General features: G+C 39.6%; 1 protein-coding gene across 1 annotated transcript in view; it reads right to left on the minus strand.

Moving 5' to 3' along the window:
• The window catches only part of LOC138007836 (gamma-aminobutyric acid type B receptor subunit 2-like), a 33,898-nt gene that overhangs the window by 14,645 nt on the left and 6,753 nt on the right, over nucleotides 1-12,500 (minus strand). The window contains exons 4-15 of the mRNA XM_068854921.1: nucleotides 11,466-11,738; nucleotides 10,577-10,642; nucleotides 10,244-10,438; nucleotides 8,975-9,211; nucleotides 7,737-7,800; nucleotides 6,917-7,000; nucleotides 4,803-4,953; nucleotides 4,298-4,415; nucleotides 2,534-2,641; nucleotides 2,025-2,150; nucleotides 1,570-1,666; nucleotides 1,250-1,485 (exon numbers count right to left, since the gene is read on the minus strand). Coding sequence (XP_068711022.1) covers nucleotides 1,250-1,485; nucleotides 1,570-1,666; nucleotides 2,025-2,150; nucleotides 2,534-2,641; nucleotides 4,298-4,415; nucleotides 4,803-4,953; nucleotides 6,917-7,000; nucleotides 7,737-7,800; nucleotides 8,975-9,211; nucleotides 10,244-10,438; nucleotides 10,577-10,642; nucleotides 11,466-11,738 — 1,755 coding nt within the window. The remainder of the gene's footprint in view (nucleotides 1-1,249; nucleotides 1,486-1,569; nucleotides 1,667-2,024; nucleotides 2,151-2,533; nucleotides 2,642-4,297; nucleotides 4,416-4,802; nucleotides 4,954-6,916; nucleotides 7,001-7,736; nucleotides 7,801-8,974; nucleotides 9,212-10,243; nucleotides 10,439-10,576; nucleotides 10,643-11,465; nucleotides 11,739-12,500) is intronic.

Below are 12,500 nucleotides of genomic sequence, written 5' to 3' on the forward strand. Positions count from 1 at the left end.
TCCTCAATCTTTCTCATGCAGGTCTTTTCGCCAAGTTTCGATATTCCCTTAATCCTTCTCTTCGAGAATGGCTCTTCAGTTAGTCTCCCTGTCCTGCCTTTTATCATTCCAATTCAATGTTGTGCGTCTCAAACCTTTTGACGGCTTCATTGATTTTTCCAACTTCTGCTTTCAGCTTCGTTCTTTCGCATGACGTCAGTGATGGTAATCCTATTCTCTGTTCTTCTAGTTGTATAATTTCTAGGATCCTGTCGCAAAGGGCTTCCAGTTCTGGGCTGCTCTCTTCCTGTAATTCTCCAGCAGTGAAAACTCTGGGTTCCTCTTCACGTTGGTGTTCTTCTTGGGTATCAGAAGTTGTTGCATGGTCTGGTGTATCTGTGGTAAGAAGCTTCGTCCTTTCAGTCTCCTGATGTTCATAGTCTGGTGTATCTGTGGCGTGGAGCTCTGTAGTTTCAATCTCCTGATGTTCATGTCTTACTTGTATGGCTATTTCCTCTTGCTCTACAGTCTCTAGCCACTTCTTCTTCTTAATCTGGTGTTCATAATCAGCCAATCTCTGCTCGGTGACTTCTGTTAGTTCGTTGTTGATGTTACGGGCTTTCGACAGGTCTAGCAATCTTTTCCTTTACCTTCGCCTCTCTGGTTCACTCCTGATGTAACATTCAAACAGCCGTTTGTTTTCCTCCTTTGACCATCCTAATCTCTTCTATCGTCGTTCAAAAGCCAGGATGATGACCAGGCCTGCGCTGCTGATCCACAGTACCGGACGAGACACCTTCACTACAAGCTCCAGTCCCGTTGACGGCGTTAGTGTGAAATTCAATATTTGACATTCATTCAATATTTGACATTCTCTCATCAAATGAGGTTTTTGTAACCCTAACACGGGTGGCTTTTTGGGTTGTTGGAACTTGCCAAAGGTGCCACCCAAGACTCTGGTGGGCGGGAGAGTCCATATTCCCGTGGTAGGCTAAGGCACCGACCTGTTCTACCCCAGTTCCCATTATTATTATTATTATTATTATTATTATTGAGGCCTTCAAAATTTTGGGTTATCCAAAGATGATTTTGTTCTCTTGTTAACGTCATGTTTAAATAAGAAATCTAAACTTTTGATGCAAGTGAATTTAATTTACTTCAACTTGTCAGATACCTGCCGGTGTTATCAATACTGAATGGTGCAAGCGCATACACACAATGGCACATACTCCGTGCTAAAATTATCGAACAATTTCATTTTCTGTCTTACCTTTGGTACAAACACGAGGCAAAGGGTTAAAGTCGTACAGAAGATGGTCAGGAAAGACGTTAAAGCGAACTGGGTGGTTGGTCTATCATGGACGAGGCCCAAAATAGGTATCACGAGTGCGCAAGGAATGATGACGTTGTAAACAGATAGACCAATCATTTTGCTGTCGTTTAAGGCAGGAATGTGAACTTTACGGGTTTCCCAGGCGAGGTAAGCTCCAAATAACAGCAGCAATCCTATAAACAAGAAGTAATAAAATGTGTGTTCATATGATAACTGTTCCTGCCAATTGCTTTGGTGTTTAACTCGTGTCTTCTTACCTTTATATCCGAACATGGTTCCCTGCCAAATTGTTATATGTTGGCTGGTGCAAGTGGTTACATAAAGTTGTATAGCGGTGTCAAAATCTGGTGATATCTGAGCAAAATGAGAAATAACGTCAGAAAACTAGAACATTTATATCAACTGGGTTGATAATCGGCCTCATTAGCGAATCCTAAGGCTTTGACAAAGAAAAAAAGAAAGATGGGTGTATCAACTCTAAAAATGTGGTGAGTAAAGAACTTATTATTCCAAAGGTATTTTTTTGTTTAATTTAGTGAAGCTTTAACTCGTTCCTAGGATCTTTCCCTTCGCTTTGGTCAAAGCCACACGAAAGGTACAGGGAACGAGGTTTAGTGAAGATGTTTGGACCATGAAAAAAATCGGCAAAAAGGGACAGACGTGGACAAATACAGTTAGAAATTGGTAAAGAAAACATTGCAACAGTGTATACCTCCAGTTCCAAGTTATGAGCTTGATTGGTTAATGGATCGACTAACTGCCACGTTAGGAGAATAATGAAGTCAATCAAGAGAAGGAAACCAACCATGCCATAGAGCTGACGGTCTCGAATGATAACCTTTGGAAAACAATTTTTCGGCGAACCATCTGAATAAATCACTTGTTTTTTAATGTGGTCTTTGAGGGTTAGGGTATGGTAAAGTAGGGGAGACACTCGACTTTCAATTACTTCAAGTTTCATGAATTCGAACTAGTCCCACACAATGTAAAGTTCAGTGACATTGTGAATTTTACGACGTCATTCCCTACACGTACAGGACAAGATAGACCAAGATAAATCCAAAATGGCAGCCCCTGATAATTTTTGTAAACACATAAAATCTCTTCGTTTATGATGATTGTTCCAGCTTTTTCCACTAAAAAAATGGAGTTTGTTCATTTACTTCATGGACTAAGTTTACATCAAACTAAAGAGAAGTTCTTGTGCTGTAATTGCCTTACTCTCTTTGTACTGTTGGAATTAAGGAAAATCACATGCACTCGCCACGTCTTGCTAAACATAGCTCCAAAACCCAAACTAAATCCAATCACTACAATCCATATTTCTGCCTGAAAGAAGAAAGAAGGAAAAAGAGCTGGTGTTCAACAATGAACTCTTCCATTAAAAGCTAGACGTATCATCCACTTTCCTTTGTCTTTGCCCACTAAACCTCTCTTTCAAGCTGAATTTTAATATATCGAAAAAGGCGTATTTAAGCAATTGTTGCTTTACAGATACCTTCAGGTGGCTCCAGCCGGATTCGAACCCATGACCCTCTGTGATGCCGGTGCAATGCTCTACCAACTGAGGTTTGAAGCTACATAGTAAGGAGCGGGTCAATTTATTGGGCTCATTTGTTCCCGACTCGATAAATGAAATGAATTCGTTTCGTTTCATTTAATGAATTAAAAATTCTTAAATTAAATAAATCTGAAATTTTTTTGTCACTTTTTGGTTAGTGCGTTGCTTGAACCACAATCAGGAAACCTTGAAAGGACAATGCACTGCATTTATCAATGGGCTATTTCCGAGTTGCTGTTTGTCTCGGTTTCGAAGTGAGTCTTGGTGCTCAACTATTGAAGGGGAAATTAGTTTGATTTGCATAAGAATACGCAACTCATTTCCATTTGAATGTTTGTGCACCATGACTCGCTTTGAAACTGGGGCGTGCAGCAACTCGGAAATGGGCTATTGCTTGAACGTCGTAAGATCGTAAAAACTCTTGGTGGTTTTCAAGTAGTCCAGTGACTAGTCTCACTTGAATTGACGTGATAAAAATTCAAATTGTAAAAACCATCATGTTAAACAAGAGCGTGGAGTAATACTGGTTTCTACGGAGTAGCATAAAATTATCATACCTTTCGTTGTGAGAGCCTTGAGAACCCGGGGTGCTATGTTGTGATACGCATAAGCGTGTTTATCAGCTCTATTTCGCTAACGGTTTTGACGTCATAAACTTCTTGAAGTGCTGAGGAATTGTGCTTGTTTTCAAAACGACGAGCATTACCCAAAAGCACCCCTGTTCAAGCAAGAACGTAAACCTTAATACACCGTTTGTAAATCTGTTGAAACTACTTGCGATTGGAAAATATTTTATCATTTAGCATTCATCATCATTTGACGTCAAATGAAAATAAAAGCACTCCACGGTTTTTAGTTGCTCTCACTACATCAGGTGTCATCCATGCTACCCCATTCAAATCAGCATGACTTAATTTTAAGCTGTTGTTTACACATCAGCACTTGGACAAAGTCTTATCCTTCTTTTGTTATTTACTCTCTCCGCATTCCGTGTTTTCAGTCAAATAACGTTGTTACAGAAACGCATCATATAGCTGGAAAGGATTAACTTGGGCAAACATTTATTTTACGTATGCTACGTTCGTTTATCACCAAGGCGGGCACAACCGGCAGGATTGTTTCGTCCGCTTTCCACTGAAGAGATATTACAGTGCTTCTTGCGCCCATCCTTATTCTACACGTATTGAGCAGACTCTCTTAACCTGTGTTCGCCCTAAACGAATTTTTGCGTCTCGCACACTCAGTCCTGTTTAGAGCCTTGACGAATAAAATGACCGACAGATAATTCGTCGTGACTTATTATGCGTCTCTCATTCGATTTTTCTTTCCAAAATTGATTTTTAGAATTCAATCATCCATTTATCGAGCCTAATTCGTGGAATCACTTTTTCTTCGACAGCCTTTTATTTCTATACTCAACTGACCTGACAACTTGTGCGTTGGTCCTCTTTGTTCAAACCGAATAGCACACCGGAGATATACACCAGTATGCAACCGACGATAATTATGTTGTTCATATTGGGAGAGGACATTTTGATATATCTGCGAAGAAAACAACTAGTTAAAGCTTCATAAATGGCCCTGGGGTTGGATACCGACACAGAAAATAGAAAAAGGAAGTTGAGTGACGTCGACGATGATTTTTATGCCCTCAATTGTTAAAAGGTGCTTCATTGAAAAAGAAATAAAACTGTATTTGCTAAATAGGGGAACGAGTTGAAGAGTGGCTTTTTTGAATGTCGACTAGGGAAAGGGAGAAACATGCTATGGAAGAAAGAGACTTGAAATAATCGAAAAACTGAAATCATAGGGTTCCTAACAGAAACCGAATCATTGATTACAAATTCGGACATTTAACTGCAACTGCAGACCTAACCCGTGGCAGCTACATGAAATTAAACTGGGTTCAGGTTCAAATGGAGGTCTTACCTGACATTTTGATGGTAAACATTGAATATGAGAAAGGTTAGTGCCATAATCACACCAAGAGTTGATAAAGTGAATACGGACCAAAACAAAATTGGGTGGACACCCTCCCGCTTCTCCTCGATGTACAAGCCATCCACAGGGATTTTTCCACCTTGACATTGAAAAGAAAGAAAGCTCTTGGTCAAAAACAAACAGGTCTGAAAAAGGTTTAAATCTTTGTTAAACAGGTAGACGTTCCAGGCCTTTGTATCACAACTGGTGACTGAAACATCGATGAAATTTACCAACGCGTTCACGACAAACGGCAGACGTCAGACGTCAGGATCAACTTGTGTGTTGGCTGCAGACAATCAAGCAACTTCTAGAAAGGGCGCAGCAAACTAGGATATATATGTCATTTGCCGGCTGGGAAGTCCGTGTAACGAAAAACTGTGACCGTGGTCTTGACGAGGTCTCTGAATTGTTGGCTCGCATCGCGCTTGATAGCAAATGCAGTAAGCGACCTACAAACTGAACGTTTCATAGAGAAATATCTTTCTTTGAATTTTGTTTCCAAGCCTCTTGTCTAACAAAAATCTGTTTTGAAACTAACTCTATATAAACACGGATTCGGTGTCAAAACAATGGAAATTTAAGGTCAAGGACAAAGACCCTCAGAGCGTCATGCCTGTGAGCAGAGTTCGGACCGCGCGAGGAACCAATCGGATTGCAGGATTCGATACCGAACGCTCTTGGAAAAATATAAAAGAGAATGTTTATCCCTTTACTAGAAGCAACAGCGTGCAGTTTGACTTTTCTACGTAAACGCAAGCTAAATCTCTCTATTTAGTCCGCCAAGCTGATACGAATTAAGGGATAAGGCATTCTCTTCTTTCTCAAATCTCATAATACACCTCTTTTACCTTCCTTCCCCCCCCCCCCCCCCCTTGCACAAAAAAAAATGAGTAGGCATTGTTTTCGATTTCAAATTGCAAACTACGATTAAGCAAAACTTTTGGGGGATAAAGATGTGTGTAATGGGATTTGAGAAAGTAGGGGATAGACCGCTTTTCAATTCAGTGTCGAAAGTAATTTTGCCACCGCCCTTGATTTTCCATTAATTCGTTCGATGATTGGCTTTAAAAGAATCTGGCACCACAACCTAAGCCAATCAGAATTAAGAGCAAATTGAAATAAGACTTGATGGCGAACATGTTTTCCTACCCCTAGCAGGGGTCAGCAACCATTGACTGAGAGCCATTAACTTGTACCTCCAGTTGTAGCCATCCTTTTCGAACTAATGATTGTTTTTGGATTGCTATTAATATAAATTATTATTATTAATGTCACGCAATCGGAGACACTGATTTGCGAAGTTGACTATACTTGGTGAGAGAAGCTGTCTCTAGATTTTGGTGGTCGGAGGGAAGGAAAGACCAAGAAACACCAAGTCATGCCATTGGGATCCTGCAACGGTTTCACGTTTTGCTTTACTTTATAAGTCTCGTTGCGTTTTCATTGATCATTCACGTCTTTCGTGATTGGTTAAAGGCTCTGTGTCACGATAGTACAGTTGATTTTGTGTAGTTTTTACCACTTATACTCGCCCCTTTTCGCTATGCAACTTAACGTTAACCTAGAAATTACTTTTAAACAAGACAAATCAAAGTTTCATGACGATAAAAGGTCTAGGCCATATATAATTTAAGTTACACACAAAGATAAACTTTGAAAAACCGTTTCGCTTAAAAGTTTTCAAAAACCCCAAATGCAATCCATTTTAATCTTCTTCAGTTTTGCCCATCCCTGCCTCCTTTTGTATTTGCCGTTTTGTTGAAACATTCTTTCGCTTGCCATTTCAAAGTCGTTAAATTTGACAAAGTTTCGTGACACAGTCCCTCTAAAATAAAACTATTCGTTTAAAGTTAACGAAGCTCTCCATAATAAACCGCTTTTATAAATCGAATCTACCGTTTTTTCTCGATTAAATGCTCCAGGAGTTTATTTAAGTATGGGCAGTCTTGACCCGGCGTTGTTTTCGAGGCTGAAGTTTAATCTGAGTCCGGCGTTCAGACGAGAAAGTACGGTAAATGTGTTTCATCATGAGTGAAGATGAACATGTGTTTTAGTTTTACCTTCCCACACGTAATCGCCGTCGCCATTGTCTTCGTAATTTCCAGTTTCCATGTCATAAAACCCCACCCTTCTCTCTGTGTCACCTGATAAAAGTAAAGCGCGCAAAGCAAATGTTCTGTATCTGTGTCCAGTATCGAATAGACCAATCTCGATGGAATAAATATAAGGATTTGTATGAGTTTATTTCCCTAAGCCTCGAGATGATGCCTTTTGTTTAGGACTGAATTTTAATATCGAAATTGGTCTATTGGATAATAATATACAAGGCCAAAGGGTTGATTGAAAGTGGCTGTGTGAATGCTTAGACAGTCAGAAAAAGGAAGCAAGGTATTCATTTTGGTGCTGCTAGGTGGCTCGTTACTGAATAGCGAGTCGTTGAGCCTGTATTTAATGGCTACAACGACTGTAATCTATAATTTACCGTTTATTAGAAAAGGGACTGAATAACGGAAAGCATTAATTATCTAAGTTTAGAAATTGCGTTTCTAACGTTCCTAGAGTTCCGATTTAAAAACTAAACCCCACCGATTAGCTCATGTACTGTAAGATCTCGTCCAGTGTTGCCATAAGCACAAATTTCTTGAGCGGGAAGCAAAATTCTAGAATATCCGAACTTTTGGATTCTATTAAAGTATAATAAAACAGTTGGTTGATGAAACGTTGATATTTACTCTCTCAGGCCGAATAGGCACTTATCTAATATTTGTTTAAAAAATTCGAAAGTTAAGAGCCCGCCAAAACGAAGAGCATCAAAATCCTTAAACAAAACGACGTCTAGTATATGTATACTTTAGAAAAGACATTATAGTCAATACTCACCTTGTATTTGACGCACTTCTAGCTTTGATATTCGATCGTTGTTACTGTCAAATTTCACGTGGCCCTAAATATTAAAACAAAACAATTCAACGAGGAGGTTTATTTTTTCATGTTGACTGGGGATACTCGGAGAAAATCCCGAGTGCTTTTTTGAAGGAGCCGAAACTACGACCGTCCGATTACTAGTTCGGATGCACTACCACTGAGCTACAGGAGACTCGTGGGACCAGTTTCACGTCCATTGTAATTATGCAAATAACAATAGCTTTTCTCACACGCTTGTATATAAACTAAGTGATAGGAATTTTCTTTATTAAATACTGCCTGATGAGTGCGTAAGCACGAAACTCGGAGTAACAGTGAATCATGTGTTGGTTTCATTAGCCTCACCTTTCTACGATTTAGCTCTACACTTATGTGTATTTAACAGTGTTGGCAGCCTTTTTATTATTATCACATGTAGTTATAAATTCTCTTCTGATTGGTGGATGCATTTCCTTTGCTGAAATTGTTGATGTAAATCTTCTTAGAATCTGTGTTTGACGCGTACATTTTTAGTCGCAAATGACCAAATCTCCCAGAATGCATGCACTAAATATCCGTCTCAAACAAACTGGATTTGACAATTTTTCAGGGAGACAATGTTACCGCCTTTGGCGGGAGGTTGTGCTCTTGCCGCGATCGCTTCGGCCCCTCCTAGCACCATAAAGTGTTAATTACTTCTTTGACCACAACCACACCTGTAGTTTAATAAATATTTCAGCGTTTTATATTCAATATGGAATCCAGGTAATTGCTAAATTTAACCGTCCAGAATACACTAGATTGCATCTCAGAGAACTTCAGTCTCGAAAATTTTCCCCGAGGAGCATGTGTCCGAAACTCCTTAGAAAAGTACACCGTTCGCAGTCCTGATGGACGCTATCGTGCCCATACCCCCCGGTCACAGTATATCTCGCGGCCCCCTCTATCACAAAACCTCCGTCCACCCCTGTATAGTGTGTTTTCACTTGACGCCAACGAGGCCATGTTGGTGTACCTAACTTATTCTCCGGGGAAGCAAGCTCTATTGTCATGCAAACGTTTTCTTTTGTTTCGGAAGAAAAACAAGATTACTGATCACTTAAGGGAAAACACTTATGTTAATGAAACAAAAGTAAATCTCTTTAAACGAAGGTGTAATTTTTCGGTGGGGAAGGGGATGGGAAGAAAGATCACTCACCATAGATGTTACTCACCGTCATACCACGGAATGAAATTCTTTTCATAGTATTGACAAAGATTTTGCTCATGTTAGCTTGACTGTAAGTGAAGTCACTCAAGTTTAGGTTCTGTTTCTCAAGCTCTTGGATCGAAGCGTCGAGTGTTAATGCGCATGTCCAAGCAGCATCGTATCCGAACGACGCAAACGTATTTTCTGTATACCCTGACTCGTTTAATCGCCTCCGGTAGGTGTTGTATAGTTCCTGGGGAGTCTTAAGAAAGACATCAAGTTTTTTTAGGATTACGTCTAATTTACTAGTTTAGAATCGCTCACCTAGGCCCATATATGTTGGTCCTTTAACGGAATTTTTGAATGGGTTTACACCCTTTGCCTAAGAATTACGAACATTACGAATCAGATTTACACTTCAGCCGCAGAGACCACGATGCCGGATGTTTTAGCCCATTTTCAAGTTTATTTTCAAAACTTAAGATATCCAGCGTATAGCAATGCTAATTGAAACGTGTAATGCAATGGCGTACATGAAAGTAAACTTACAAGACACGACACTATGATAACAAGAAACCTAACAATACATTTTGCGATTATACAATAGACAAGCTATAAAGAAAAGTTGCATACGTACATAAATATTAAAATAAGTGGACGAATAAAGGAATATAACAGAATTATAGGGTACGATAGTAATGATTACTCAATGGGCCATTTCCGAGTTCATGTCTGCCTCCTCTTCAAAGGGAGTCTAAGTGTGAAGTTTTTGTGATGGTAATTAGTTCTACTTTAAATAGGAATGAAAAATAATTTTCATAAGAAAAACTTCGCACTTAGACTCGCTTTGAAGAGGAGGCAGACATCAACTCGGAAATGGCCCATGCAATGAGTAATCAATGGGTGGGCGTCAAAATAAGCATCCTTAACTCCGAGTATTGTACTAAGCAGAAATTTGCTAATTCGTTTTTTGAGCGGCCTTTTTGCAATCAAGTGCCACTCAGGATGAAGAGAGTTCCATTATTAGCAAAAGACTTCAACTGTACGTTCAGTCGCTCCTCACTGACATAATAGTTATCTACCCATAGCTGATGATCACATCCTCATGATGCACTGGAATGGAATTATACCTCGTCTTGACACTTTCTTGTGACAGAGAGGGGATAAGCTCTGACCATGTGCTCATTTGGCTGTTCTCCGTTATTCCTTTATTTTTATTATATTAAGGTTTATTCAGCAACTTGTTTGCTGACCTTCTTTTCAGTCAAATCTTATCGGACTTATCGATGCATACCTTGCCACAAATGGTTGGTCCCGGAAGTGGACTAAGCTTTAATTCTCCCGTTCCAATGTTGTTGCTAAGACCTTTGCGGACTTGCTCTGGTGTACAGTCAACGAGATGACTTTGCTGTTTCCACCAATTGGCTTGGTTCCGACCAGAAATTAAAATCCATACGTATTTGGGTCCGTACATTCCCTGCTTGTATGCCTGTGAGATATCAAAGACGTTTTATTTCAATCAATAGCTCCTGAAATGCGCGTATAATAAGATAAGCGCTTATTTTGATAGTGTTCTCGAAACAGACTTTCAAATTCAATACTTAGGAAACGCAGGTCAGTTATTTACCTCGCAAAAGGTGATGTAATGTTGATATGGATAGAAAAACGCGAATATTACGCGAGCATCCTTTTTCTGAAACAAGAAAGTAATTAAAAAGTTACATTAAGTGGACTGAAGCACAACAACTGAAACTTTTTTTTATAATTTGTCAGTGGTGTAGGAAAGCATGAGAAAACTGTGAAGTGTAAACATTAATGTTGTGAGTTTGTGTATTTCAGGACTGAAAAAACGTTCTACTCTTAGCCCTAGTTTTTTTTAGACGAACTTGACGCCGGATTTAAAGTAAGATCATGTTGACTGTATAGTACGCTTATAGTGAGGGTATATTGAGGTTTACACGAAAGTAAATTACCAGAATAAAAATGAAAAAAAGCTTAAAATATATTGGTGTCGAATCGTTCTTTATGCGAATTGCTTCAATGACGAACGGCATGAAAAGAGGTCTCTACCCTGAGTCCAAACTGGCTTTGTTGAACACGCACCGCTGTCACATAGCCATGAAAGAATGCGGTACGACTTGAAGATAGCAGAACTACTATATAGGAATGCGTGGAACAGAGTGGTTTTGAGTTACGGCCTGCAATCATAAAAGTGAGCATGCCTCCAAGATCGTGAACGACAGTTAAATCAAAGCGAGTTCCGGCAAAAGAGCAGATGTCTCTTGTCCTCCCGCGCTCCCGCAAAGCAAATAAAAGAGAAAAAGGAGGTCTCTGCCAGCAGATGATTTTTGAGACGGGATGTTTTGGTTGTTGAATTCCTTGGTAGGGTCACTGAAAGCATGGTTATCGCTGAAATTCAGATTGACTATGTACATGTACACACGGCATTTACATGATTGTACATGTGTTCGTGCATCTTATCTGGACATAGTGAACTGAGGCGTGCACTCTTTTACCTTAAGGTTTTCTATGGCAAATCTTGGGTGATCTTTAAAGCTCTCATAAGCGAGAACAGAAAAGTTAGCAGCCTCCAGTAAATCAACCAAAGAATTGCTGATTCCCGTAAACACGTCGTTGTTTTGTTGTAGGATGGCGACTCTCTTCCATTTGAATCGCCGCAAAATTGCAATCCGACCAAGATTGGAGAACGTTTCTGAGGGATTTGTTCGGAAATACAGGGGATAGAGTAATTTTGAAGAAAGCAGGGGCGAGGAGTTGGAGAACCCAATCTGGAATAATAAAAAGACATTGGGCACCATCTTGAATTAATAAAAAAAACTGATAATTCACGTTGTGCCACGAGTAATGAATGGATTATTCTAAGCTGGGTGATTTCCTTAGAATATCCAGTACACATTTTCTTGCCAATCAGAGCAGAAGGCAGTATTTTTAAGTAACCAAAATGTTAGGTATCATTCTTCTCAGCCTTACACCGGCGACGCATAAGTGCGTTTCATATCTGATCTGCGTATCAATTCAGTAATACGGAAGAGGGTCTCAGAGGTACGGTGGCCCACAAATGACATGCTGCAAATTCAAGAGTTGCTGCAAATTCAGAATAGTTGCTTCAAATTAAAACATCAAAAGTATGCATACGCACTGAAGGAAGGGCAGGTACAAAACACAGGTCATTGTTTCAACAATACAGAAAGTATCCTAAACATCCATCAGAGCTGACCTTAGGCCTAACAGTTAGGGGTGTTTCTGTGATGAAATGGTATATGAAATGAATCATATATGAACTGTAGATATGAAATCAAGTGAAGCTATGATCTTCACAGTTATGAACGCAATTTTTACAATTGCGTAGAGAAGCCTGAAAAATTCAGGACTTTAACGGGGTTTGAACCCGTGACCTCGCGATCACGGTGCGACGCTCTAACCAACTGAGCTATGATGCCACTGACGTTGGTAGCTGGTCATTTGTGGGTTCTAATGGTCCCGTAAGGAATGAATCAATGATAAAATGGTATATGAAAGGAATCATATAT

Source organism: Montipora foliosa, chromosome 6, assembly GCF_036669935.1.
Source record: "Montipora foliosa isolate CH-2021 chromosome 6, ASM3666993v2, whole genome shotgun sequence".
Classification (NCBI taxonomy): domain Eukaryota; kingdom Metazoa; phylum Cnidaria; class Anthozoa; order Scleractinia; family Acroporidae; genus Montipora; species Montipora foliosa.